Source organism: Bombina bombina, chromosome 1 (genome assembly GCF_027579735.1).
Source record: "Bombina bombina isolate aBomBom1 chromosome 1, aBomBom1.pri, whole genome shotgun sequence".
In the NCBI taxonomy this organism is placed as follows: domain Eukaryota; kingdom Metazoa; phylum Chordata; class Amphibia; order Anura; family Bombinatoridae; genus Bombina; species Bombina bombina.
The window spans coordinates 716151434-716179170 of NC_069499.1; the positions used below are offsets into that span (position 1 = coordinate 716151434).

The 27737-nt window shown below is 36.8% G+C and overlaps 1 protein-coding gene across 1 annotated transcript; it reads right to left on the reverse strand.

Annotated features, from left to right (window-relative positions):
- Positions 1-454: 454 nt before the first annotated feature.
- On the reverse strand, positions 455-25945 carry LOC128660569 (homeobox protein CDX-4-like). Its single transcript, XM_053714495.1, has 4 exons — positions 25531-25945; positions 20616-20761; positions 10725-10919; positions 455-634 (listed from the first exon to the last, which is right to left on the reverse strand). The coding sequence occupies exons 1-4, from the start codon at positions 25943-25945 to the stop codon at positions 455-457; spliced, it is 936 nt and encodes a 311-aa protein (XP_053570470.1).
- Positions 25946-27737: the final 1792 nt, after the last annotated feature.

Here is a 27737-nt window from a genome sequence, read left to right on the forward strand (position 1 = left end):
CTTGTCTTATCCTAAAGGGGCATCTGTCAATGACGCAATTGACCCAGACCTAAGCTTGGTACACTACCAGTCCTTTGATGAGGCACTGGGGGTAGTGAAGGCTAAGGGAAGAGGAGCACTAATGGCCAAATTGGATATAGAGTCCATCCTTCTTCCTTTCGGCTGATGGGAATGAAGTTTGCAGGAGAATATTATGTTGATAGATGTTTGCCGATGGGGTGCTCGCTATCATGCGCCTTGTTCGAATGCTTCAGTTAATTTTTGCATTGGGTGGTACAGAAGGCGTCTTGGGGTGGGGCCGTGGCGCACTACCTGGATGATTTTCTGCTGGTAGGTTGCGCTGATTCAGGAGAATGTGAAAGGGTGATGAATGTGATGCAGGACAAAACTCAGGGCCCTTGCACGTGTCTTACTTTTTGGGCATAGAGATCGACACCTATTGCAGTTGGTTCAATCAGTTGCCAAGGCGGATTGCGTTACCATAAAGGAGCTGCAATCGCTGTTGGACCTCCTCAATTTTGCTGGGAGGGCTATTCCCATGGGGAGGGTTTTCAACCGCAGACTGGAAGGGCAATTGAAAGGTCCCAAAGGTCAGCAGAAGCATTGTCGAGTCACATTGCAAATGAGGGAGGATCTGAAGGTATGGGAACAATTCCTAGTACACTTTAATGGAATCTGCCTTTGGAGGTCGGGTCCTGTCTCAAACCAGTCGTTGCATCTATTTACCGATACGGCCTGGGGTATGGTGCATATCTCGATGGAGATTGGAACGCCGCACCTTGGCCTACAGAATGGATAGCTTCAGGCATCACAAGGAATATGGCTTTGCTAGAGCTATTCCCAATAGTGGTAGAAGTAGAGTTATGGGGGATCTACTGGCCAACAGTAATTTTCTGGTCTGACAATATGAGCGTAGTGTTCCCCATAAACTGCTTATCTGCGTCTTCGCCAGTGGTAGTGACTTATCTTAGGCATCTGGTTCTGCACTGCTTGCAGCTCAATATATGTTTCACTGCAAGGCATGTGTCTGGTGTGCAGAACGTAATTGCTGATGCACTCTCGATATTTCAATGGGATCAGTTTAGGAGGGTGGCTCCCAAAGTAGCAGCAAGAGGTTTAACCTGCCCACCCTTTCTTTGGCAGTTGGCGGGGTCTGGGAAACCATTCTCCCACTAATCCGAGCATCTTTGGCTCCCAAGACGTGGAGAACGTATCACACTGGAAGGGATAGGAGCGATTCAGTGAGCAGAAGGGTTTCTTGGTTCACCAGGCTTCTCAGGTACATGTTCTTTAGTGGTTGGCGTGCTTGAAACAGGATGGGGTGACTAGACTGTCAGCTCTAAGCAGGTTAGCAGTCATATCATTCTTCAATAAAGCATTGGGGTTGTCAGATTTCTCCAGTTCCTTTTTGGTGAGACAGGTCTTGAAGGGGTGGGGGAGGCTGGACCCCCCGCTCTAAGGACCAAAGGGAACCCATCACTGCCGGAAGACTGCGGCAGCTGGTGGAAAAATTGGGTTGGGTATGCTCATCGACTTATAAGGCCCTCCTGTTTCAGACGGCTTTCTCGTTTGCGTTTGTGGGAGCTTTGAGAATAGGGGAGCTGGTGTCTACAACTAAGAAAGGGGAATCCGGGGGCATTAAAATGGAGCATTTGAGACCATCAGCAGAAGGTCTGCTCTTGCTCATCCCGAGATCTAAAACGGATCAAGAAGGGAAGGGGACATGGCTGCCCTTTGCCAGACAAGAATTTCTGGGAAATGGTCTTGATGATATTGGGCCATGTCGTGTTGCTTTTTCCTTTATCCATAGGCACATATACATTGGAGTGTCAGAGGATCCCTGACTGTCTTTGCGCTTTGGATACAGTGTGCTGAACCACTGAGAAGTGTCAGTCTGCTCTACTAGCACCATTGGGGTGCTTTATGTTTGTGAGCATTCACATTCTCATATTGCTGCTCATTTTACCTGTACTGGCGATATTAGGCCATGGTGGCGCCTCTGTTTTTTATTCTTTTTTAGATTCCATACTACAGGATAGCCATCCTTTGACAGAGTGCAGCCTCAAACATCTGGAAATTGTCATTACCCTGGACTCATAGACTTTCACATTATCATTATTTGGTTTTGAATTGATTTTATTATTTTTTCCAATCTATGTTTATATTCTAGTAATATATATATATTCTTAAATATATATAGTTTTTTACTATTATCATTTTCAGCATTGCGGTTACTTACTTATGTCCACATTTTAGATTTTTTAGGGTTTTATTTATAGTTTTATAATTGTTGCTATTATCATATTTCTAGATTTAGGCCTGTTTTTTTTGTCGAGACATTACAAGCACTACAATATCACCTATTATATTGGAACTGAGGAAGCGCCCCCTAAGGGCGTGGTGTGTCCACTGAGTACACACCACTCTCTCCATACATACTAGGGTGCTTCATTCCCCAGACGAGCAGCAGCTCGGATTCACATATTCCAGGGCTAATATTCGCTGGCTAGGTCGCAGGGGTTTAATTTGGAAGGAGCTACCGGCCCTTCTGCAGGACGCACACAGGAGGTGGGGGAAACCTCACTTGATCATAGTGCATTTGGGGGGTAACGATTTGGGGTCTATTCCAGTTTTAGATCTCATTAGGATAATGAGTGCGGACTTGAAGTGGTTGTGTGCTTGGCTTCAGGACGTACGAATAGGGTGGTCAAACGTGATTGCACGACTGCGTTGACGTTACATTGTTACGCAGAGAGCAGCATATAACAAGGCCCTTTATCGCCCTGATGGGGTACACCTGACGGATGTTGGGTTGGATATATTCCTGGCTGACATTCAGAAAGCCCTGTTATTAGTGTTATAAATAAAAAAAAGAACAATGTGCGGCACCATTTGCAGTGCAATAGTTGGCATCCGACTGTTATGAAGCAAAGTTAAAAATAAAATTAAAAAATTTGTATATAGTTGTATAGTTTTTATAATTTTATATTGAAATGCGGCTGGGTCGATTACAGGGTGGCGGCAAGAGTAATTTTGTCTTTTCCTCTTGTGGCGGTTGGGCAAGGCCCTGGGAGCGGGCACAAACAGAGAAGAGTGACGGCCCGAAAATACAGGGAGAGGTGACGCCCACTAAGTGCCAGCTTAGGGCTTCCTCTCCCATTATGAGCTGCAGGCCGAAGAACTCTCCATGACAAGACTCTCTATGCCATTGAGCGCGCGCAACCACGTGCCATGCTGCAAACATCAGAGGGGTCTTGACCGTCAATCAGTAGGGGTTAAGTTAGTGAGTAGATGCCGCCACCAGCTACAAGGAACTTGCTACAAGTTCAGTTATCAGTATTATTAACCCCTTAATGACAACTGACATACCAGGTACGTCATGCATTAACAAGCAGTTAATGACAATGGACGTACCTGGTACGTCAGTTGTCTAACAGAGTGCTGGAAGTGATCACAATCGCTTCCAGCAGCTCTGAGGGTATTGCAGTGATGCCTCGATATGGAGGCATCCTGCAATAGCCCTTTACAAGCCTCCGATGCAGAGAGAGCCACTCTGTGGCCCTCTCTGCACCGGTAGCGATGGTGCCGATGGTGCCGTCCGGGTGGGAGGAGGGAGAGTGTGCGCGCGTGCACGATGCACGCGTGAACGGGCGCGCGTGTTCATGGGGGCGCACGTGCACGTGCGCGCATTAGCCACACTGACACCAATGAAGGAAGGAAGGGGAAAAAAAAGTTAATTTTTTTTTTACATATAAAAGGATCTGGGAGGGGGAGGGGGTGGGGGTATTGTGGGGGGGCTGCTACACTACAGAAATAATTAAAAATAAAAGTTATAAATAAAATTAAAATACTTTGGTTTGTGGGGCCAAACTGGGTACTGGCAGACAGCTGCCAGTACCCAAGATGGCGGTACTTAGGTAGGGCAGAGCATTAGAGAGCTGGAGGGGGGGATCAGGGAGGTTGGTGCTAAGGCAGGGGACCATCACAACTAAAATATTTTATTATTTGTATTTAAAAAAAAAAAAAAAATAACTTTTATTTAGTACTGGCAGACTTTCTGCCAGTACTTAAGATGGCAGGAACAGTTGTGGGGTGGGGGAGGGAAGAGAGCTGTTTGGGAGGGATCAGGGGGTGGGATGTGTCAGGTGGGAGGCTGATCTCTAAAATTAACCCTGCAAGCTCCCTACAAGCTACCTAATTTAACCCCTTCACTGCTGGGCATAATTCACGTGGGGTGCGCAGCAGCATTTAGCGGCCTTCTAATTACCAAAAAGCAACGCCAAAGCCATATAAGTCTGCTATTTCTGAACAAAGGGGATCCCAGAGAAGCTTTTACAACAATTTCTGCCATAATAGCACAAGCTGTTTGTAAATAATTTCAGTGAGAAACCTAAAATTGTGAAAAATGTAAAGTTTTCTTTTTTATTTGCTCGCATTTGGCGGTGAAATGGTGGCATAAAATATACCAAAATGGGCCTAGATCAATACTTGGGGTTGTCTACTACAATACACTAAAGCTAAAATTAACCCTACAAGCTCCCTACAAGCTCCCTAATTAACCCCTTCACTCCAGGGCATAAAACACGCGTGGTGCGCAGCAGCATTTAGCAGCCTTCTAATTACCAAAAAGCAACCACAAAGCCATATAAGTCTCTGTTATTTCTGAAAAAGGGGATCCCAGAGAAGCATTTACAACCATTTGTGCCATAATTGCAGAAGCTGTTTGTAAATAATTTCAGTGGGAAACCTAAAGTTTGTGACAAAATTTGTGAAAAAGTGAACTTTTTTTTTTATCGCATTTGGCGGTGAAATGGTGGCATGAAATATACCAAAATGGGCCTAGATCAATACTTTGGGATGTCTTCTAAAACAAAATATATTCATGTCAAGGGATATTCAGGTATTCCTGACAGATATCAGAGTTCCAAAGTAACTAGCGCTAATTTTGAAAAAAAGTGGTTTGGAAATAGCAAAGTGCTACTTGTATTTATTGCCCCATAAATTGCAAAAAAAAAGCAAAGAACGTGTAAACATTGGGTATTTCTAAACTCAGGACAAAATTTATAAACTATTTAGCATGGGTGTTTTTTGGTGATTGTAGATGTGTAACAGATTTTGGGGGTCAAAGTTAGAAAAAGTTTGTTTTTTTTCCATTTTTTCCTCATATTTTATCTTTTTTTTTTTTAGTAAATTATAAGATATGATGAAAATAATGGTATCTTTAGAAAGTCCATTTAATGACGAGAAAAACAGTATATAATATGTGTGGGTACAGTAAACGAGTAAGAGGAAAATTACAGCTAAACGCAAACACTGCAGAAATGTAAAAATAGCCATTGTCATTAAGGGTAAGAAAATTGAAAAATGGCCCGGTCATTAAGGGGTTAGAGAGTTGCCTAATATTTGACAAATATTAGCCAGAGTTAAAATATGTTTATTTAATAAACGTGACTGTGACCGGTCTTTCTTCCAAGCCAAGGTGTTGTGTTTTATTTATAAGTTTTAGTTTAGAGAACGTATGACGTAATAGGAGGTTTATCCCTTATGAAGTGGATACATATAGAATATATAGAGCTGGGGGTATATAAATGTTTTGCTCATATATTTTAGAAAATTGCAGTCAGTGATAAATACTGTAGTAGTATTATGACTTTTTTTCAAATGAAAATGAAAGCAAACATGTTATTAATTAACTTGGTTGAAATCTGAAATAAAGGGATTGTATTTAAAGGGGCCAGTATCATGTCTTTTCCACTGGCCTAGCACACCCCTTTCCCCATTCATTTGGAGACTAGACAAACAACTTTTAAACAACAACCTTAATCAAAAAGGAACACATCCAAAGATAGCAAAACTAAAGCTAACACTTTTAAAAACTACTACTCCTCTCTATAAAACAGTAGCAACAACCCCACAACCAGACCAATTCGCAGGAAAACACTCTTCAAGAAACCTCAAGAAAAGAGAGTATCTCTCAGATCCCACATTACCCACACTTACCAAAGAGGATGTGAAATACCTAAAATCCACAATTTCCACTTTTGAAAACGCCAAGGCAATTAAAAGCATGCCGAACGGGAAAAGCCCAGGACCCAACAGTTTCATTATGAAATATTATAAAACTTTCACAACTCAACCCACCTTACTGTTTAATACACTCCTAGAATATGGGGGGGTTTCCGCCAAGCATGTTGGAGACCCCCATAACGGTACTACCAAAACCAGGTAAAACCCCAAATCACCTGGAAAACTTTCGGCCTATCTCCCTGTTAAACTCAGACATTAAATATTCACCAATATACTAACAAACAGGATAAATAGATTCTTACCAACATTAATACACTTAGATCAAGTAGGATTCATCCCAGGGAGAGAGGCAAGAGATAATACCCTCAAGGTCTTACAACTCATACCACATTCACATACCCGCCACACTCATTTCTACAGATGCCGAAAAGGCTTTTGATAAAGTGAAGTGGTCATATCTATGTTCGATGCTATCCCACATCAACTTTATTTATGCCCCATATAGCTCCCCATCAGCAAAAATCGAAGTTAACTGTCTACTCTCAGACAAGTCCCAAATAATGAACGGCACCCGCTAGGGCTGCCCTTTGTCACTCATCTTGTTCGCCCTATCCATAGAAACACTAGCCCACAAAATAAGAAACGATAAACTAATATCAGAGATCACTGTGGGAGAAACAGAATATAAACTGGCAATGTATACCGACGATGTTCTTTTGACACAAACCTAAACACTTCACTCCCAAGATTTTCCAATTCAATGTAAGAAGATTTTGAAATACTCAATATATCGATACCCCAACAATCCTTCTTACAAGTCACTTCTGGATGCCCCCTACACCTTCAAAACAAAACCATTAAATACCTGGTGATATACCTCTCGCCTGACCTATACACATTATTTGACTTTAACTACAACTCCCTAAAATGATAAATAGTATGAGATCTCTCGAACTGGAAAAATAAATCCATATCCTGGTTAGGTAGAATAAGTGTAGTTAAAATGAACATCCTCCCGAGAATCCTATACATTCTCCAGACGTTACCGATATCACTCCCTCACAAATTTCTCCATAAACTACAAAGCCTTCTAGATGAATACATCTGGAAAAGCATCAGACCACAAATTAATAAAAAAAAAAAAAACATACGTACCAAAAAAACATGGGGGACTGGGAGTCCCTGACATCTCTAAATACAGATTGTCAACCTTCTTACACAGACTATTAGACTGGAGCACTAATAATACAAATAAACATTGGATACAATTGGATAGAGAAATCCTAAAAAGAGAAAATGTGGGCACCATAGAGTGGCTACATATAAATCATAGGCCAATACAAATCACCCAATAACTTGTATTGAAGGAATTCTTTGCAGTTTGGTTGAGATTTCGCCACAGGTGTTAGTGATGGAGTCCCAAAGTATCCCCACTGACTCCTTTCAGATGCAACCCAGCGATTTCCATCTCATCCACTAAACCACATCTCTGTAACCCACCCCACATCAACAAAGAATCCTTCGCACATCTCTTAAATGACAATAAATTAAAACCTTATGAGGAGATCACCATATCAGACCCAGGGCTCGTTCCAGATTGCTTCTCTTGCGCCCAAATAAAACACTTCTTTGATACACACACCTTCAAACAACAGTTCACCAGACAACCAATTTTGAAAAACTCTGCTTAATGCAGCATACACCAGCACACTCATCTCCTTACTATACAAGATTTTGCTAGTCCCAAACACAAATACTTTACCAAGTTATACCAGTGCTTGGAACAGGGAACTTGGAATGAACATCCCATTCCAGGAATGGATAGGGATCTTCAGATCAACAAAGACCTCTTTCATCTCCTCTAAAGTTCTAGAAACAAACTTAAAATTGTTGACACAGTGGTACCTGATGCCCCACAGACTACAAAAGATCTATCTCAAAACCACAGGCAGGTGCTGGAGGGGTTGTAGGGAAGAGGGCACTGTCCTACACATCTGGTGGAATTGTGCAGGGATACAAAAACTATGGAACGAAGTGACAGCCAGAATGAGCGTGGCCTTGGAGACCCTTATACCTAACAAACCTGGAATATTATTGTTTATTGGCCTTCCCAAACTAAAAAATAAAGCGAAACACGTGCTAATGATCCTCATGCTAACCAGCATGAAAATCCTAATCCCCAGACATTGGAAGTCCCCACTGATTCCCACCGTGGGGCGTGTGGTCTGCCCAGGTAGACTTACTTCTACAGATGGAGAGATACCACTACATCCGATAAGACACAATTGAAATACACAAACTAATGTTGGAGATGTGGAAAAAGGAGAATAAGGGTTAAAAACAACCTTAATGCACTTTTTATAGCCTTTAACCACTCTCACTGATACTAAACCCCCTTCTACCCCCCACCTTTTTTTTTTCTCTCTCACCCTCCCCCCCCCCCCCCCCCCTTGATAGCCTTCCATCTCTTACATTTTTCCACAAAAATACACACACAAATCGACTGTCCAGGGGAAGAAAATAATTTATTAATTTTATCTGCAAAACTTTGTACATAGGATTTAATTTAGTTTGAATGGCATATGTTAACAATTTACTTGTTCTTCACACCGCCAGAATGGCTTGCCACTGATCTGAGCGTCCCCTGAGACACAAGAAATTTATTCCTACATGAACGTCACAAGTTTCTTCATTCTAATGCATAAAGTAGAACAGAAGGAAAAATAACTTTATACCTATAGAAAAATAATATAGATCAAGTATGATCCTACTATCTATTAATATGACTGTATTGCTACATTTGCTTATTTCTGTACTGTTATATTTTCACACAATAAACTTTAAAAAAAAAAAATGTAAACAATTAAAAATGGCCCATTGGCACACGTTAAAGGGGAGTACAATGTCCCTTTAAGCCTTCCTCAATTTTACTTAAAGGGAGAATGTATGTGTAACCCAGCAGCTAGTAGTAGTTAAATGTACTTAAAGATTCAGCAAGAACACCCTTTCAGATAAGTTTGGTTCACTACTCTTTTCTGGGAGGTTGATTTCTTCTGCTACCTCTTGCTAAAAAAACCTTTCTTTAACCAGATTCAACATGCAAGGTAAATATTTCAAATAAAAAAATAAAGATAAAGGGTCTAATTCTAAACAGTTCAACAAACTACAACAGGTAAAATTGATCATTAAAAACACATTAAGGGGGAGACAGGTTTACAGTACAAAGTCTCTTAACTGCTGCTTCTTAACCTCTTCACCACCTCAGAGGTGGCAGAGTTAAATCATCCTGGACTGATGGGCAAGCCATGCTGGCACGAGATCAGGAGAAGGGTAAATGCAATCAGTGTATTAGCACCTCACAAGCTCCAAACTCATATGGACAGGTTCCCTGGATTGGAATCTTGCCCTCCTACTGCTTATTAAATGGGTTGAATTGTTAATTTGTCATTGCCATTCAAGTCAAAAAGCAAAGTTCTAACCAATGAATTGTGTGAGTGGATAAAAGCAAATCAACGTTTAAGGGGAACATGATTTCCCTATTTTCTTTTACTTGTTATTTCATAAAATTAAAGGTTTGTAATGTTTAAACAACTCTCATCTAAATGCATAATGCAGTAATTGGTAGTCTTTTGTATTAGTGGTTTTAATGTATGATAATTACATTTTTCCTCTGTTCTTTCTAAATGAGAAAGTTAAGAAATGTATTACTGAGCTTAGCTTTGTTAAAAATCAGATGTCACTGTGCTGTATTTTTTTCCTGTGGGGATTTCCCTGTCAGCCCATAAGCAGTAGAGTTCCATGATTCAGTTGTACATAATCAGGCTCTTCCTTAAAGGGGCATTAAACACTAATTACATTTTCCAAGAATTATATTGATGTTATTCCATGGGTGCTGCCATGTTGAAATAGTTAAAATGAATCCATAATTATAGGAAGGTGCATGAAAAGTATATAGTGTTTACTTATTCCTTCATTTAACTACTGTTCTTTCATATATATGATAGAAAATAGGATTATGTCCCTTTAATAGAACTTTAAAGTTTCCATTTGTTTTAAATATGCATAGTAAATATCAGCAATTCAGCAGTACTTTGCAAAACATCTGCATATAAAATATGTTTTTAACCATTTAAAGGTGTTCCTTTGTTAGCAACATTTTTATGTTTTTGTAAATCAAGAACAGCTCAGGAATAAATTATTATTACACCAAAGTCCCCTTGTAACTATGGGCTCCATTTATCAAGGTGCATTTGCAGCCTTTGATCGTCTGTGGTGCAGGTTCGCATAGGTGACCTCTTCTTCCTAACCTGTACGCCAGCTAATTAATATCACCCCGGACAAGTCTGACCGGGGTGATTGACAGCTCCTGCTTGTGCGTGATTGGCCTTATGTGAGCAGTTGTGGCGTTGAACAAGTATCGGCTTGTGCAGTATTAAATGCGTGCAGTGTACTGCTGCTGGCCGCGATGCCGGGCGGACAGGTTCGTGGAAGCGAACCTTGTCCAGCTGGCCATTGTTAAATGGGGCCCTATGTGTTTAAACCCTCAAAGGAGTTATCCAGATGCGCAGTACACCAAAATATGCTCACACTCGCTTTTATTTATCTCAAACATATTAATAGAATTTGTCTAGCATTCTGATTTTTTTTCCAGATTGTAAAACTTTTACCCTTATTTCCTTTTATAATTATTCTGATACTTTAAACTCATGCAATTTGCTTAATGATTGTAAATTGTTCATTGTACTTTGCTGTGAGAATAAACTAGCAGACATGTCCGCTGGGCTAATTGATCCTGAGTCACTCTGAGCAGAACTAATGCTGTTGTCAAATTGTCTGATTTTCTTGATCAATTTTCTTTCTTTAGCTCTTCGATTCTGAAACCAGATTTTTACCTGCAACAAAGAAATGTAATGTTATATAAAAAATAAAATAAAACTCTAAGCGCTTAGTACTTTTTATTATGGGCAAATTTAAATTTATATGTATATATATATATATATATATATATATATATATATATATATATATATATATATATACTGTATATATATACTGTATATATATATATATATATAAATTAAGCTAGCATCAGTTAATATTAAATGTTAATGTTTGTTGCTTAAATTATCATCTGATAAATGTATGTATTATGCAATTAATGTGTGCATTGTATTTAAGGAAACAGTCAACACGAAAATTGTTTTCTTTCCTAAGATATGATGAGTCCACGGATTCATCAATTACTGTTGGGGATATCACTCCTGGCCAGCAGGAGGAGGCAAAAAGCACCACAGCCAAGCTGTTTAGTATTGCTCCCCTTTCCACAAACCCCAGTCTTTATCTTTGACTCTGTTCAAGGAGGAGGTGATGTTTTTCGTGTCTGAAGAAGATTGGATTTATTTCACTTCAATCAAGATTTTATTATTTTGAAAGCCTGAGTAGGTTTACTCTGACCTTTCCTCTCAAGATTGGGTATAGCTGTTCTCCACTTTAGTCTCTTCAGTAGGGCAGTGATGGCTTTAAAGCAGTTAGGAACACTTTGCTTCCCTGGTATAGAACGCTTACTCTGCCCATTCTTTTTCTTCATAAATGGAAAGAGTCCACAGCTGCATTGATTACTTTTGTGAAATTAGAACCTGGTCACCAGGAGGAGGCAAAGACACCCCAGCCAAAGGCTTAAATACTCCTCCTACTCCCCTCATCCCCCAGTCATTCTTTGCCTTTCGTCCCAGGAGAGGGTTCCCTCTGTCTTGGAGTTTTTACAATCCGATATCTTGTTTAGCTGCATTTAACTTCTTGGTAAAGTTTTCTGACTCGGGTGTTTACCTCGTCTGGGTCTGCTACACGTATTTGTGTTGAATACTTCAGTATTCTAAGTGCTGACAACTTGAGGATAAGTCTTCAGTTGTCGTTTCGGTGCTTCCACTCTACGTTGAGAGTAAAATCACTGTTCGGATGCCCGGTCCTGGACCTTTTGTTATGTTGGTCTGGGCGTTGCCTCCCCTTATTTGTTTTGGACCCATTTAGGTCTTTGTGAGCTGGGCACATTCCAGGGGTCTTCCTTTATGGAATTTTGTGGTGTCCTTTCGATTTACTTTGATTTTTTTTTCTTGCCCTGTCCCTTTGGGAGTTTTGGTTTGGTGTTCCCTTCGCTAGTAAGGGGTGTGTGGTTGGGGGCCGACCGCTGGGTGATGGTGTGTCCTGGAGGACTGTTGGCTCAATTGGGTCTGATTTTGCGGTCTCTAGCTAGCCTTCCGGACTATCTGCGGGTCAGTGTCCTTGGGGCTTTTTACTTTCAATCTTCTCAGCTTCGGACGAAGCAGGGTTTTGTTGGGTAGTGGTTTCAGGCCTGGTGCCCTCAGACTGGGCCACCTCTTGTACCCTCCCGTCTTGGCATTCAGTGTCCTCTATAGCTTGGGTATTGTTTTCCCAAAAGTAATGAATGCAGCTATGGACTCTTTTTCCTTTTATGAAGAAAAACATAAATTATGCTTACCTGATCATTTTCTTTTCTTCAGATGGAAAGAGTCCACAGCTCCCCACCCTTATTTTGATATGTTAGATCTTGAAGAGGTTAACATGCTTTAATGCTTTAAACTGTTACTGCAATTCTATTCAAATTGTATTGTGACATTGCAGTATTAAAATTTTTATTGATATGTTAGGGCTATTTTGCTTAGCCCTCTTGTACATTTCACTCTGAGACTATTAGGAAACGTATGCTTTATGCACAGTTTCTTTTTCAGCAGTTTTTGTGCCCTCACTTTCTCTGCTACGGCATAAAAGGAGAAATGCACCGGGGATTGATGGGTGTATTTTATGGTGGGGACTTTGATGAGACTGCTGGTTTATGTGTTCAGAGAAGAGCTTTATTATTGAGTTATTCGTGCTTCTTCTCCTCAGTATGTGACTCCGCCTGCTTCTAATGAGATCGAAGTGGCGACTTTTTCTGCCTCCTTATCTGTCTCAGAATGGAGAGGTGATGCAGACTATGGTCTGGAGTGCATATAGTTTAAGGGGCTATTATTTATATAACACTAAGCAGTCACTTAGTTTAATTGTCTCTTGTTCTCAGAGCTGTGCTTTGCATTTACACTTTGCTATAGTGAAAGCCATATATATTGAGCAGGGTCATTAATACATTTGAGCTTTTTGTCACTGTGTTTTTGCTTATATACCTTAAAGGGACAGTTTACTCAAAAAATTTCTCCCCTTTAATTTGTTCCCAATGATCCACTTTACCTGCTGGAGTGTATTAAATTGTTTACAAGTAGCTCCTTTACCCTTATATTGGCATTTAAAATTGTTAATTTAGCATGTGGTATCCCCACCTATTCTGAAAGTTTGTGGCCGCGCGTACCAGCTATAGATAAGCTTTGTAAACACAGCCAGCAGAAGAAATTACACTCCCAGTGTGATAAAGCAGAGGTAAGGTAATAAAATGTTGATTTTCCATTGTTCTCTCAAAGTACTGGTGATTGTTTTAAGGACAGATATAAGATAAAGAAGCAGGTATATGTGCACAATGTGATACAGTAATGAGATCGGATTATACCTACAAGCTCAACCCATTTTATTAGGTTGTGACTTCAAAACACAAAATCAGAGCTTTAATATACACAAAAAAGCCTTAAAAAGCTAATTTTCATACATTTTTTACTCTGCAGTTGGTAAAAAAAGCAATTGTAAACACATTAAGGGAAAAACTATTTTACAGTACACTGTCCCTTTAATAAATCAGGTTTGAGCAATTCTGTCATGCTTTTGAAACTTGTTTCCTGTGGATAATATTGCCTTTTACTCCCAAGGCAATTTAAGATTTTTTAAAGTGGCAGCACAACCTTGACAGTGTTTTTTGTTGTATGTTTTGTGCAAAAATTATGTGAGTCTTCTCACGGAATTAGGGCTCTGTTTCTATATTATGTCAAAGATTGACCCATATTATGTCTCTCAGGATGATGCTGTTTAGGCAATGCCACAGTTTTCTCCTCTAATGTCCCAAGCCTTTATGGAGTTACATACAGTGCCCTGCGTTTTCCTCTCAGTCTCCTGGAGGAGCTTATTTGCTTGCAGAATTTTCTTTTTTTGCTCAGGTATCGTCTGTGATATCTGCGGCATTGTCTGCTTTTTCCTATACTAATGGGAAAGCGCAAAAGAGGAATATTAGAGTTCAGATAGTAAGGTTTCTGTTCCACCTGCTACTACACAGGTTGCCCTTCCTACTACACAGTACTCTCTGAGGGTAAAAGCTCAGTTTGGGACAGTATAATTCCTTTATCTGATGCTGAAGTGGTTCCTTCAGATGTATGCTTAATCACCTTGTGTATTGTTAAATGAGGTTTTAGCTACTGGAGCGACTGACACGCCTGTCGTTGTCAACTCAAAGAACTCTTATTCAACTTAATAGTTGCTTGAGGTTACTTCCTTTGTGAAAGTGCTTTCCTGTATGTGCTAGATTTTTCACGGGAATGGGATAAGTTTGGGATTCTTTTTTCCCCATCCCCTGTCTTTAATAAGATTTTCCTATCTCTGTCTCGATTAAATATCTTGAGGCACGGTGCCTAAAGTAGTAGGTCATTTCTACTCTGGCTAAAAGAACTGTGATTCCTAGATAGGATAGGTGTTCTGTTCAGGATTCAAGGGTCTAAGGGGCTTCAATGGAAGTTGTATTGCCACTATGTCAAGTGCTGCATCTTATGGTGCGACGCCTTGTCTGATTCAAATTTGGTAGGAACTCCTTTAAAGAGGAAATCCAGTACATAATTTAGACTCTTAGATTACCAATTCTGTTATTCTGATGCTACCATGCAAAAAATTTAGCCGGGAGCTAAGATATCCTGCTTTGCTGTGCTAGCCCTTGGGGCATTGGGTCTATGTTCTTGGTCAGTGGATTTTCCAAGTCCAAGTTTCTGGTGCTTCCTTGCAGGGTAGGACCTAGTTTGGTCCTGATCTGTCAGTAATATTTCTGATATAAGGGTGGAAAAGGGTCTTTTCTACCTCTAGACAAGATTAATAGTCCTGAAGGAGTTTGCCCTCAATCCGGGATCGGTCCAATTGAGGGGTTGATCTCTCTGTTTGTCTTCAAACATAGATACGAGATGTCCAGGATAGGCCGCGGACATAGTATTTTAAGATTTCTTCATATGCTTCTTTCCTTCCTTTCAGTGATGGGCTCCTTCTCTTCATTTTATCTGCAGACAGATAACAGTGAGGTGTTTTGAAGTATGTTAAAGACCTTTCTTCCCTGTGAGGATAGAAGAGGGAATTGTTCGTCCTATGGTAGACCTAATGTGTCTCATCAAGCTGGGTATAATCCTTCAAAATAGAATCTAGTGTTTCCTTTCTTCCTTGGTTCAAGAGGGTCAGTTCATGGTGACCATAGACCTGGAGGATGCATATCTCAAGTTCCTGAGTTTTGGTTTTCATACAAACAGTTTCAGTTTGTTGCTCTACCCTATGGCTTTGCCACGGCTTCCAATGGGGGCTCTCTGGTTTTGAGGATTGCTGTGGTGCCCTTCCTGGACAACATAATGGTTCAGGCACCATATTTTAAACCAGCTAACTCTCACACAGAGACTTTGTTGTCTTTTCTACGTTCCCACGGAGGGAAAGTGAATTTGGAAAAGAGTTCCCTTGTTCCAGCCATAAGGATGGGTTTCTTAGGGACCATAATCATCAGAAAAATATTTGGAGGTCAGAAAAGCTTAAATTCTTTCCTCTTGGCCTCTCTCTCCAGTCTAATGTTTGGCCATCAGAGGTGATTGGTCTGATGGTTGCTTCCATGGACATCATTCCCTTTGCTCAATTTCATTTGAGCGCTCTGCAGTTAAAAATGCTCCATCAATGGAATGGGGATCATACAGGTCTGTCTCAGAGGATAGCCTCTTACTAGAAAGATTTACCATAAACTATGGCACAAATACCTTTCTTAGTGTGAATCCAATGGCTACTCTTGGAGTAGGATCAGGATTCCTAAGATTTTGTCTTTTCTCCAGGAAGGTCTGGAGAAGGGTTGTCAATCAGTACCCTGAAGGGTCAGATTTCTGCATCTTTTTGGCCTTTTAAGCTTCTGTCGAATATGCCAGATGTGCAATCTTTTTTTTGTCAGACCTTGGTCATAATCAGACCTGTGTTTAAGTCTATTACTCCTCCTTGGAACCTTAACCTTGTTCTCAATGTTTTTTGCAGCAGGCTTCTTTTGAGCCATTGCATTCCATAGATATTAGATTGTTATCTTGGAAGGTTTTGTTTCTTGTTGCTATCTCTTCTGCTCGGAGAGTCTCGGAACTCTCAGCTTGCAGTGTGATTCGCCTTATCTTTCTTGCCGATAAGGCGGTTCTTCGTTTTAATTTAGGTTTCCTTCCTAAAAGTGATTTCGGACAGAAATATTAATCAGGAAATTGTTGTTCCTTCTCTATGTCCTAGTCCTTCTTATCATAAGGAATGTTTGTTGCACAACTTGGATGTTGTGCTTGTTTTTTATTTTCAGGCGTCTAGGATTTTCGCCAGTCTTCTGCCCTGTTGTTTTTTTCTCTGGGAAACGTGAGGGTCAGAAAGCTTCTGTTACTTCTTATTTTCTCTGGTTGAGAAGTTTACTTCGTTTTGCTTATGAGACTGCTGGTCTGTAGCCTCCTAAGAGAATTACGGCTCATTCCACTAGAGCTGTTTTCTTCTTCTTGGGGTTTCAAAACTGAAGCTTCTGTAGAACAAATTTGCAAGGCTGCATCTTAGTCTTCTCTGTATATTTTTTCCAAATTATTCAAATTTTATACTTTTGTTTCGGCTGAGGCTTCTTTTGGGAGAAAAGTTCTTCAATCGGTGGTGCCTTCTGTTTAGGTTACCTGTCTTGTCCCTCCCTATTCATCTGTGTCCTCTAGCTTGGGTATTGATTCCCAACAGTAATTGATTAATCTGTGGACTCACTATATCTTAGGAAAGAAAACAAGATCTATGCTTAACTGATAAAACTATTTATTTCCGGATATGGTGAGTCCACGGCCACGCCCTTCATTTTAAGACCGTTCTCTTTTGACTGAACCTCAGGCACTTCTACACCTTGTGCGTCTCCTTTTTTTCTCCATTTCCATTCGGTCGAATGTCTGGGATTTGTGGGAAGGGGAGTGATACTTAACAGCTTGGCTTGGCCTCCTCCTGCTGGCCAGGTGTGATATTCCCAACAGTAATTGATGAATCCATGGACTCACCATATCCGCAAAAAAATAGATTTATCAGGAAATCATAAATCTTGTTATTGTTTAAAAGATAGATAATGCCTTTACTACACATTCCCCATCTTTGCACAACCAACATTGGTTATATTAATATAATTTATAACATTTAAACCTCTACATTTCTGCCTGTTTCTAAGTTACTATAGGTAGCCTCTTATCACATGCTTTTTTATGAACTTTTCACAACAGGGGGCTGCTAATTTATGTAAACCATATAGATAACATTGTGCTCACACCCGTGTAGTTGTAGCTGACACTGCACTAATTGGCTAAAATGCAAGTCAATCGATAATAAATAAATAGTGATCAAGGGGGCTGTCAGAATAGGCTTAGTTAGATAAAAGGTAATCACAAAGGTAAAAAGTATATTAATATAACCATGTTGGCTGTGAAAAACTAGGGAATGGGTAATAAACAATTTAAACAATAAACATTTTGGAGTTGGCTGTCCTTTTAAAGGGACACTGAATCCGGAAATAAATTTGGGTTCAGTGTTCCTTTAAGTGAAAAAAGAGAAGTAAAAAAGCAAAACCGCCTGTAACCAATTTTTTTTTAAATGCTGCAAATTGCCTGAACCAGCTATTTGATTTGCAGGTTAAAGAAGGATTTGCTTTTTGGCCCCTATAGCTAGTGCGGGACTCTACTGGGACAAACACAATTGTCACACAAAGTAAGAGGTGCATAATGCCATTTAAATGTGGTATTAACCAGTACTGTAATATGAAAATTTAGGAAAGACCTATAGTACATTTAGATGTATTTAAAAATTGTTTGTATGCTCTATTTACAGTAGGTAAATTACACATCAACTCATCAAACAAATGTGTGTGTTTGGCAAGAATACCCTTTTCTTATACACAGCTCAATATCCAGAAACTTAGTGATAGCAATAAAATGAAATACTTTGTGTGTGTTTTATGGCCATGTACTTCGTAACCAAGGTTATGCTTGAAAAGAGGAGATAAGCAAACTATGCTAAACAAATTCATGTTAAAGTTTGAGGAAAGTAAAAAGAAAGCTTAGCTGCTGTAGAATCCTTGTACATTTTAAGATATCATGAATTAGTAAATTAATTGTTTAATTTAAAACAGTTTTGTAAACCAGGGATTAACAGAGAAAGACAACCAGTTCTTAGAAAGTACTGAACCAATGTATTAGTTTTGTAATTAGTGCCACTCAGGCAGTATAATGTCAGTGATTTCAGGCAAAAGCTTATAATGAAAATTTCTACAAACTGGTTGCATTCCAGGTTTTCACACATTGTGTGTATGTATGTGTACATATAATGGTAACGTGTGAATACTTATAAATTGTGGAATTTGTTTTTTTCCAATTCTTATCCTTGATTATCCACTTTTAACTCTCAAACCAAAGAAGAAGCAAAATAAGTGCAGTATATCCAAATGTATTACTTATAAAGCAATTGCAGTTTTCTATTTTGTGTTTGCCTTTTGCACCTTAAAAGGACACTGTACTGTAATATTTCTCCCTTAATGGGCTAGATTATGAGTGGAGCGGTAGTTTGTGCTCCTGCTCGCGTATTAACCCTGCTAGACTTGCGCGTCAGGTAGAGCGTGTGTTAAGTTGAAAGTAAAACCTTTGTGTGCAAGTGCTAACCCGACACGTAAAAAGTGGAATTTAGGGCTAGATTTATTAACGCCCTACGGCTGCAAGTTCTCACAAGAACTTGCTCGCCGTCATTTATCAAGCAGCGGTCACCAGACCACAGCTTTCCTAGCCTCTTCGCCACCTCTAATGTGGCAAAATTAAATCTCCTCGGTCTAGTCAGACCGAGGAGATTGACAGCTCCTGCCCGCGCGTGATTGGCTGTGCGCGGGCAGGATTGCATGCGAGCGCAAAATTGCGCTCGTGTGCAATGCCGAATACCTGCAGGTAATTTCACCCCGCCACAGGCGAGCTGAGGCATACAGGGGCGCGTATATGCGCCCCTGTACGCCTCAGCTTTAATAAATCTAACCCTAAGAATATTGTGACCATATTAACGTATTCTCACATAGACTTCAATAAAGCGTAAAAAGTGTGGGGGGGGGGGGAACACCCAACAAGATTGGGTTTTCTCAAGTGTGCTTACCCGACATGAAATATGAATATTTCACATTCCAATGAACAGACTATGTTCTGTTTATTCTTAAATACATACATACATACATACATATGAATATATATATATACAGTATATATTTTAGTAAATATATATATATATATATATTATATATATATATATATATACATTGGAATGTGAAATGTTTACAGTAAATACATACTTGACTGCAAAGGGCTAGAATGCACTTATATATATATATGTCTATATATGTATACATATGTATTTATGTATTCATATGTGTATATATGTCTAAAAATACATATATACACATATAAATACATAAATAAATATGTTCACACATATAAACATATATATTTAAATATATTTTATTTCTTTTTTCCTAACACCTGAGACCTCATGGCTTTGAGCCCTTATAACTTTTATATACAATATTGTTTTTAAATAATTTATATTAGATAGTGTTATAATGAGTGTAACTGTACTTTTAAATGTAATTTTGATGTGTTTTGTGCAACTTTTTTGCATTGTGTAACAGTTAACTAGAGCTCTGAAGTCACGCTATCTCGACCCATGTTGAATTCAATTGTTCCCAAGCAAATATGTTTACTTTCAACTCGTAATACCGTGCTACTTCCAATGCACACAAAGAGCCGAGATAAACCCCTTTTCACGTGCGCGCAACAGTTAGCATGCCACTTGTAATCTGGCCCAATGTGTCCCAAATACTTGTTATACCTGCTGCTGGGTATTAAATGAATGAGGTATTCCCCTTCATGTTTGTTTGTTTTTTTCTATTTAAAAAAAGCTTTTTTCTTGTTATATCCAGATATCATTCTCAAGGACATGCTTATTTAAATGATCTGAGCCTGTAAGAAGCGTAGACCTGCTTGTGTCTTCTCGTTATATATACACAAAGCCTAATGGTTGGATATTAAAATGCATGGCTGGGGGTTTGATGAGCAAACCCAGCTATTTCAGATACAACCCCCCCCCCCTTCCACTGGGAAGTTAATTTGTGTTGATGTATCTAGTTTACATAGCCTTTCTACAGAGAATAGAGCAGTATTCTATTTTCAGTATAGGTTGTGGTTTTAACAGGAAAGTTCAGCTATTTCAAATGATAAAATAGTGGTAATGCAGCTGTTTGCCAGCAAGTAAACGGATCATTGGGAAGATAAGTACAGAAATGTTTACAGTTTAATGTCCCTTTATACACAGCAATACATTGAACCCCAGTTTTACATTACAGTTCATTACATTATTCTTTGTACCTGTCTGTCTGACAGACCCAGACTCAGTGCGATTTCAGATTTCCTTCGAATAGTGATATATTTATTTGAGAGGAATTCTTTCTCAAGTTCTAGCCTCTGGTGATCTGTGTATACCACTCTGTATTTCTCCTTAGTCCTGGTATTTCCTTGTAAATGCAAAATAGAAATTTACAATTATATGCAGCTCTGTTAAACTTATTTAGTGCAGTAACCCAAACATCCTGTACAATATATGTCATTTTTATATTTTGTATACTAGAGGTAATAAGTTGTAAAAACTGATAGTGATTTAGTTTGCAGTGTGAATGCAGAATATATAAGGTGAAACATCTTTAAAATATATATTTATCTTTTTTATGTTACAGCAAATACATTTATATTATTAATAAGATTTGATGATGATCATAATCATCATCATTATTATTATAGCCGCAGCAATTGCATTTGCTTTTGTTTTTAAATTTAATGACATTGAATTCATTAAAATCTTTTTAATTTTTAGCTTAAAATATGAGGCCTTATACTATATGCTTGTGTGCTATTGGTAATAAACTATCCATTACTAACTGTCTGAAAGGGACAACTACCATGGCTGTGTTATTTGACAGAAACAAATGCATGATAAGAAAAGTAGGTTTGTTCAGAAGAAAAACATTTATTTTTCTGGTAATATATTTTAAAATAAACTTTTGAATGGATCAAATAAAATTAAATATATCTCTGTAAAATGTTTACAATTACCATATTTTAAAGAAATTTAAAATATTAAACTGTAGTTGCATGATTAAATTAATTTTCGTTCTGCGTTGCATCTAAAAGAAGGTACTTTAAATGTTTTATTTATTTTTGAAATAAAAAACACCCTTTGTTTTTAAAGCTTGTGTGGTCTTACACTGATTCTTGATATGGTACAATTTTGCTCATTAGCCACTATGGGCTAGATTTATCAAAGGCTAGGCGAACTCTGTATGTGCATCTCCTGTAACTGCGCCCCAGCTCGCCTCCGGAGAAGCGCACATGTGCGCCTGAATTTATAAAAAAAATAGATGTAACTTTGCGCAGGCGAGCTGGGGTGTAATAATGATAAATTTTGCCTGTCGGAAAAAGCATTGACTCCCTATTTATCACAGTACATCCCTATAAATATTTACGCCACCATGTTTTGATTATTAAAAAAGCGTTTTTTAGGTAACTATTTAACTTATTTTTATATTATATAATGTTTCTGTGCTGTTTTTGCCATATGTTGATAATTTAAGATCGCAAAAATATATCAATATATCGATATATACATATATATAAAACTGTTGGTACCCATATGCGCCTGTGGAAGCGCAAATTTCTGCCAATAACAGTCTTTTCTTGGCGCTGAGCCTTTGAAAAATTAGTTAAAAGAAGAAAGTACTGCATCACAAGATGTAAAAGCATGTATTATAATGGTGTTCGCCTCAGTCTGTATGGCGAAATATACAACACGCAATAGGAGCCGAAATTTCAGTTCCCTATTGGCGCAAAGCAATGATAAATAAGAAACTGGGCATATTTGTAGGTCGGCTGTTAAATTACGCCTATTACTAATGTGTATTGTTGCACTCGGAAGCGCGCCCTTGCACCTAGGTGAATGCAAGCGGAGTGCAAAGAAGTTTCTTTCAGATTTGCGCAATTATAGGCGCAGAGTGCTTTGATGAATATGACGATCAGTTTGTATGCACTATTTTGGACGGAATTAAAGGAGAAGTGGCTTTGATAAATCTAGCCCTGAGTGTCTGTACTTGGACCAATTTTGCACAAACATATACATTCAATTAGTTGGAAAATCAAAATAAAACGTTGTAAAGATAGATAGATTTTTTTCTATATTTAAATAGTGCTTTTTTTTTCTCTTTTTTTTTTTTTTTACACATTATACAAATATTTACAACATTGCCCCTTTGGACACCAACCACATCTAGAACCCGCTATTGTTTTTATAATGTTTAGTCTGGTATTGGATATTGCAAAAAAAAAGATAAGTTAGTTTTTTAATTATGGGGGGAAAAAAGATCTGATCTTACAGGGAATCTTGGGGGTCATGTAAAACAAAGAACTCTAGAAAGTGTTTTAACCTGAGGTATTGCCATTTAAGCACACAAGGTACAAAGCAGTTACATGAAGATCTTATCAAGATTTTTTTTCACATTCAGGGACACAAACCAATTGGTTTGGAATGTACAAGCCCTAAACAAATTTAAGGAGTCCTTTGATCTTCAGAGAAAAGGAAAAGGAATCTATCATTCTGTGGAATCCCTTTTCTCACATTTACAAGTTTTTGTTTGTTTGCTTTCTTAAAAAAATCAGAAACAAACTTCTTTTTTTTTACATTTCTAGTATTTTTTTTATTAATCAATTTAACATATTTCTTAAAAAATCAACATATGCATTATACATTTATAAATATAATATTAATGTATTTAAAATGCCTCCCAACAAAGTTGTTTGCTATTTGTCACTGAATTTAAAATGTAAAAATGTATTTATTGGTTATTATTTAGAAGATCTGTATTTATATAAAATGAATAATCAATTGAACCGTTCTCTTTTATGCCCTATTACTTTATTTTATTGTTTTCAATTTTAATTACAAGGACATTTTTCACCCATTACAAATAAATTGCTTTTGTATTTTACAAGTTATCACCATTCTATTCCTGCAATGTATTATTCAATAATAACCAATTAAATCAATAGATTTATCTAGTAATTGTTTTTTTTATAAAGTATAACTTTTTAATCTGTTTTAAAAAAAACAACAACTTTATGCTTTAACTGTGATAGTTATTTCACGCTTTTTTGAAGTTTTAATGAAATTGTTGACTTAATGAGAACCAATAAAATGGGTTACAATTAAACAGTTTGTCATATATAAAGGTGAAATCTTTGCTATTAATTAAAAACTTAATTACTAGATAACAAACAAAATAGTACACATTTTGCTGACAATAAAATTAAAACAAACCCTTTTAGTAATTTTACATGGAAATCTTAAATCACTTTGTTTTTATTTATAGGAAATACCAATCTACATATCAACGCAAAAACATGAGAAAATGTTTAGTGTCATTGTATGGAAATGCTACACAAAACATTATAAAAACAACTTAGGCCTAATTTCCATTGAGGTGGTAATGTTTGGAAACTGGTGGTAAAAACATTTATATCCATTAAAGCCTATGGATAATATTTTATTTTACCACAAATTTCCAAGCTTTACCGCCTCAATGGAAACTAGGCCTTAGTTAGTAATCTAAACAATAGTCCCCTTGCAGGCAATAGTCTTTTTACATTTTTGTTTAATACTACCCATGCATTCCTTTTTATTTTAAGAGATTATAGGACTTTAGTTTGCAGTCTGGAGAAAGATTTTAAATGCAGTGTGTATAAAGTTGTATTTCATGTATTAGTCAATGTAAAACAAAATATCTTATTTAAAATATATTGTATATTACATCATTTTCTTTAAACTGGCTACTGCAATATAAGAGCGTTGTACTTTTGTAATTCATATTATTCATTATTTACTAAATTAAATTGTTGCCCTCAATATAATTTAAGCACAAATACACAAAATCTTCATTGTGACCATTTTCTGACATATTAATAATTTTGAAAATACTTTGCATTTTTACTAAACCAAATAAACATAACTATACAGTTAATACATATTCCAGTTTTTAAGACAAAGAGGTATGTAAGTTCAATAAGGTGCCCTATTTGTTTTGTATACTTTATATAGGATGTATTATTTAAATCTGTATTAAATAACACTGGAGATAAAAAACAATAAATGTATAAATCAAATGCATCTATTAAAAGGTTGGAGGCCCATACAAAAAAAGAGACACCATGATGATTTTAAAACTTTTTTAAATACTTAGGAACCAGTACTAAAGTTTTAAAATCATATCTTCATTTTAAATATTCACATGAAAGATAAATTCCTATGTTAGAAAATATAATTGATTATGAATGTCACCTTCTTATTATAAATGCTGTCTTAGTAATATAATTTCATACCCTTAGTTTTCAATTTGTTACTATATGATGTATTTGTGGTGGGAAAGAGCTTCTTTCAAAAAAAAAAAAATACATATATATATATATATATTTATATATATATATATATATATATATATATATATATATATATATATATATATATATATATATATATATATATACAGTATATATATATAAAATTACATTTTTGCCAATAAGATATACACAAATATGTGAGTATTTTTAAAACAAATGTTTTTATAAGTGATTACATTTGTATGGGTGCCTTTTTATTTGGTATGAATACAATAAAGTTAGAAAAAAAGCAATATCCACTACATCATGCCTAGCTTACCTTTTGGAATTAGACATGTTTTCCTCGTCCAACTTTTTTAAATACTTAGGAACCAGTACTAAAGTTTTAAAATCATATCTTCATTTTAAATATTCACATGAAAGATAAATTCCTATGTTAGAAAATATAATTGATTATGAATGTCACCTTCTTATTATAAATGCTGTCTTAGTAATATAATTTCATACCCTTAGTTTTCAATTTGTTACTATATGATGTATTTGTGGTGGGAAAGAGCTTCTTTCAAAAAAAAAAAAATACATATATATATATATATTTATATATATATATATATATATATATATATATATATATATATATATATATATATATATATATATATATATATATACAGTATATATATATAAAATTACATTTTTGCCAATAAGATATACACAAATATGTGAGTATTTTTAAAACAAATGTTTTTATAAGTGATTACATTTGTATGGGTGCCTTTTTATTTGGTATGAATACAATAAAGTTAGAAAAAAAGCAATATCCACTACATCATGCCTAGCTTACCTTTTGGAATTAGACATGTTTTCCTCGTCCATTGATAAGGCTGATTTCTTTGATTATCATTTGATATTTGAACAATGTTCATTGTATTGAAAGACATTGCCTCAGATCCACAATGAGATATAGCGTTATATTCAACAGAGTTGTAGTTCATTTGTTCACAAGGTAAACCAGATATTGCTGTGGAACTTGTGTTTGTGGGTTCTGGACCATATTCATTCCATTCCTCCCCTGACTGTCCATAAAGAGTTCCCCAGACTCCTGAAGGTTGCATCTGGTTATCCATGTGTGGTGCATGCTGGTATCCCATATAATCTGTGTAAGATACAAAATTCGGTGTCGGGAAACAACTATTGTGCCATTTCCGAGCTCCAGTATCCATGTTGTTTTCTCGATCCTCAAAGTAGCTCACATGCATTTTAGTTGTTGAAGGATGTTGCTCTTAAGACCTTAAGACATCACTATTTTCTCAGCTATGTCAAAATATTTTCTTTTTGTATTTGTGTCCTTTCCTAGCTATTTAATGTGACAGTATTGACTGTATATTGGGAACAAGAGTGGATTATGGTCACTCTAATGAAAGAACTGCTGATGCTTGCTCTGAAATTACATTTGCATGGCTATGAATAGCTAAGTTTACACTCTACTCCACCTTGCTTGTAATTTCAGTACATCCTTTTTACAAGTCACAGTTCTTTGGGCATTCCATTTGCAAACTCCTCCCATCAAACATTTTATGGCTTTAAGTATAGTGCTAGGATTTTTTTTGTATATATATATATATATATATATATATATATAAATATATAAAATCTCATTGTTGTATGTTAATATAGTAATCCATGTTTTGTAAAAATCTGAAAATAAAGCATTTTTAAAAAAATAATAAATTAGTCACAAAGTATATTGTTAACTAAACCTTTTTGTTAATATTATAAATAATTATAAAATGGATTAGCCATTTAAAAAACAAAAACAAAAAAACTCATTATTGTAAGGTCTGATACCTATTTTGTGAATAATTGTTGCCAAGAAAGATGAGGTAACAAATTAAAAGACCATTAAATTGAAAAAAATACATGCTCTAATTATTTAGTGTATGTAATTTTATCACTGATGACCTGCAAATGGGGTTAAACACATACTTAAATAACAGGAAAAGGGGTCAAAATAAATAATAAATCTATAGTGCAACTTTTTTTAACTACACATAATTAAACAATTACAATTTCATACTGTTTAATATCCCTTTTAAATATCGCTCTAGAGCCAAAGAGCACTGCTGGCCCCAAGTAGAAACTACCACTGGCCCAATCAGCTGTGCTAGTTGCAAATTTCCATGATTTTACTGTGTTACAGATTAAATTGCAATTAGGTAATTTGCATTATTTTAAACTAAAACAAACCATTTATTCCATATAGATTTTTTAAAAGGCATTTACTGACAAGTGTTTGGATATTACCAGACATGTTAGAACAGTGAGACATTTTCACCTTTGCTGCAAACTTGTTAAAAAGTGTGTTATAGACATGACATAAACAAGGAGCACGCTGTACATCAATATTTATGGGTCCTTATCTACAAAACTAATGTACACGGTCAAATGTTTTTTCATCTTATATAGTGCATTTCATTTTGGTGCTGTATAATTAGTAAATTCAGCATTATCTGCTATGTCTGTCCATGCCATAAAATGCAAGCATGCATTGAAGTCTATTCAGACTTGTTCAATTGCTGTTTTTTTTGTTTTTTTAAACATTGTGGCAGGTGCAGCAAGCCAAACAAATGATTTTAGGAAGGAAGAGCTTATTTGCATTTTATTACCTAGAATTTAAAAATGGATACCAACAAACGTCTGTTCTAACCTTCATAATTAGGCCTTTGCTAAATCCATTACCATTATGTACCTGGGTATTGGTTCATAGAATCTACAGATGTGCATCTGCAACACAAACAAAAAAACAATGGGATACTTAAATGAAAGACACAAAACGCATCAAAAACACTTTGGATATATTGTGCCATCTTGAAATCTTGTAGTTGAAAATGAAATGCCACTATTGCACCAGGGTACTCATTATATTACAGAAAAAAAATAATTACTTACAAGTCTGAGACAATTCTCTGTTTAGCTTTTACATGTTGTAAATTGAGGTTAGTAATTTATTATACTTTTGTTAACATTTGTAAATTGAGCTAATAAAAATAT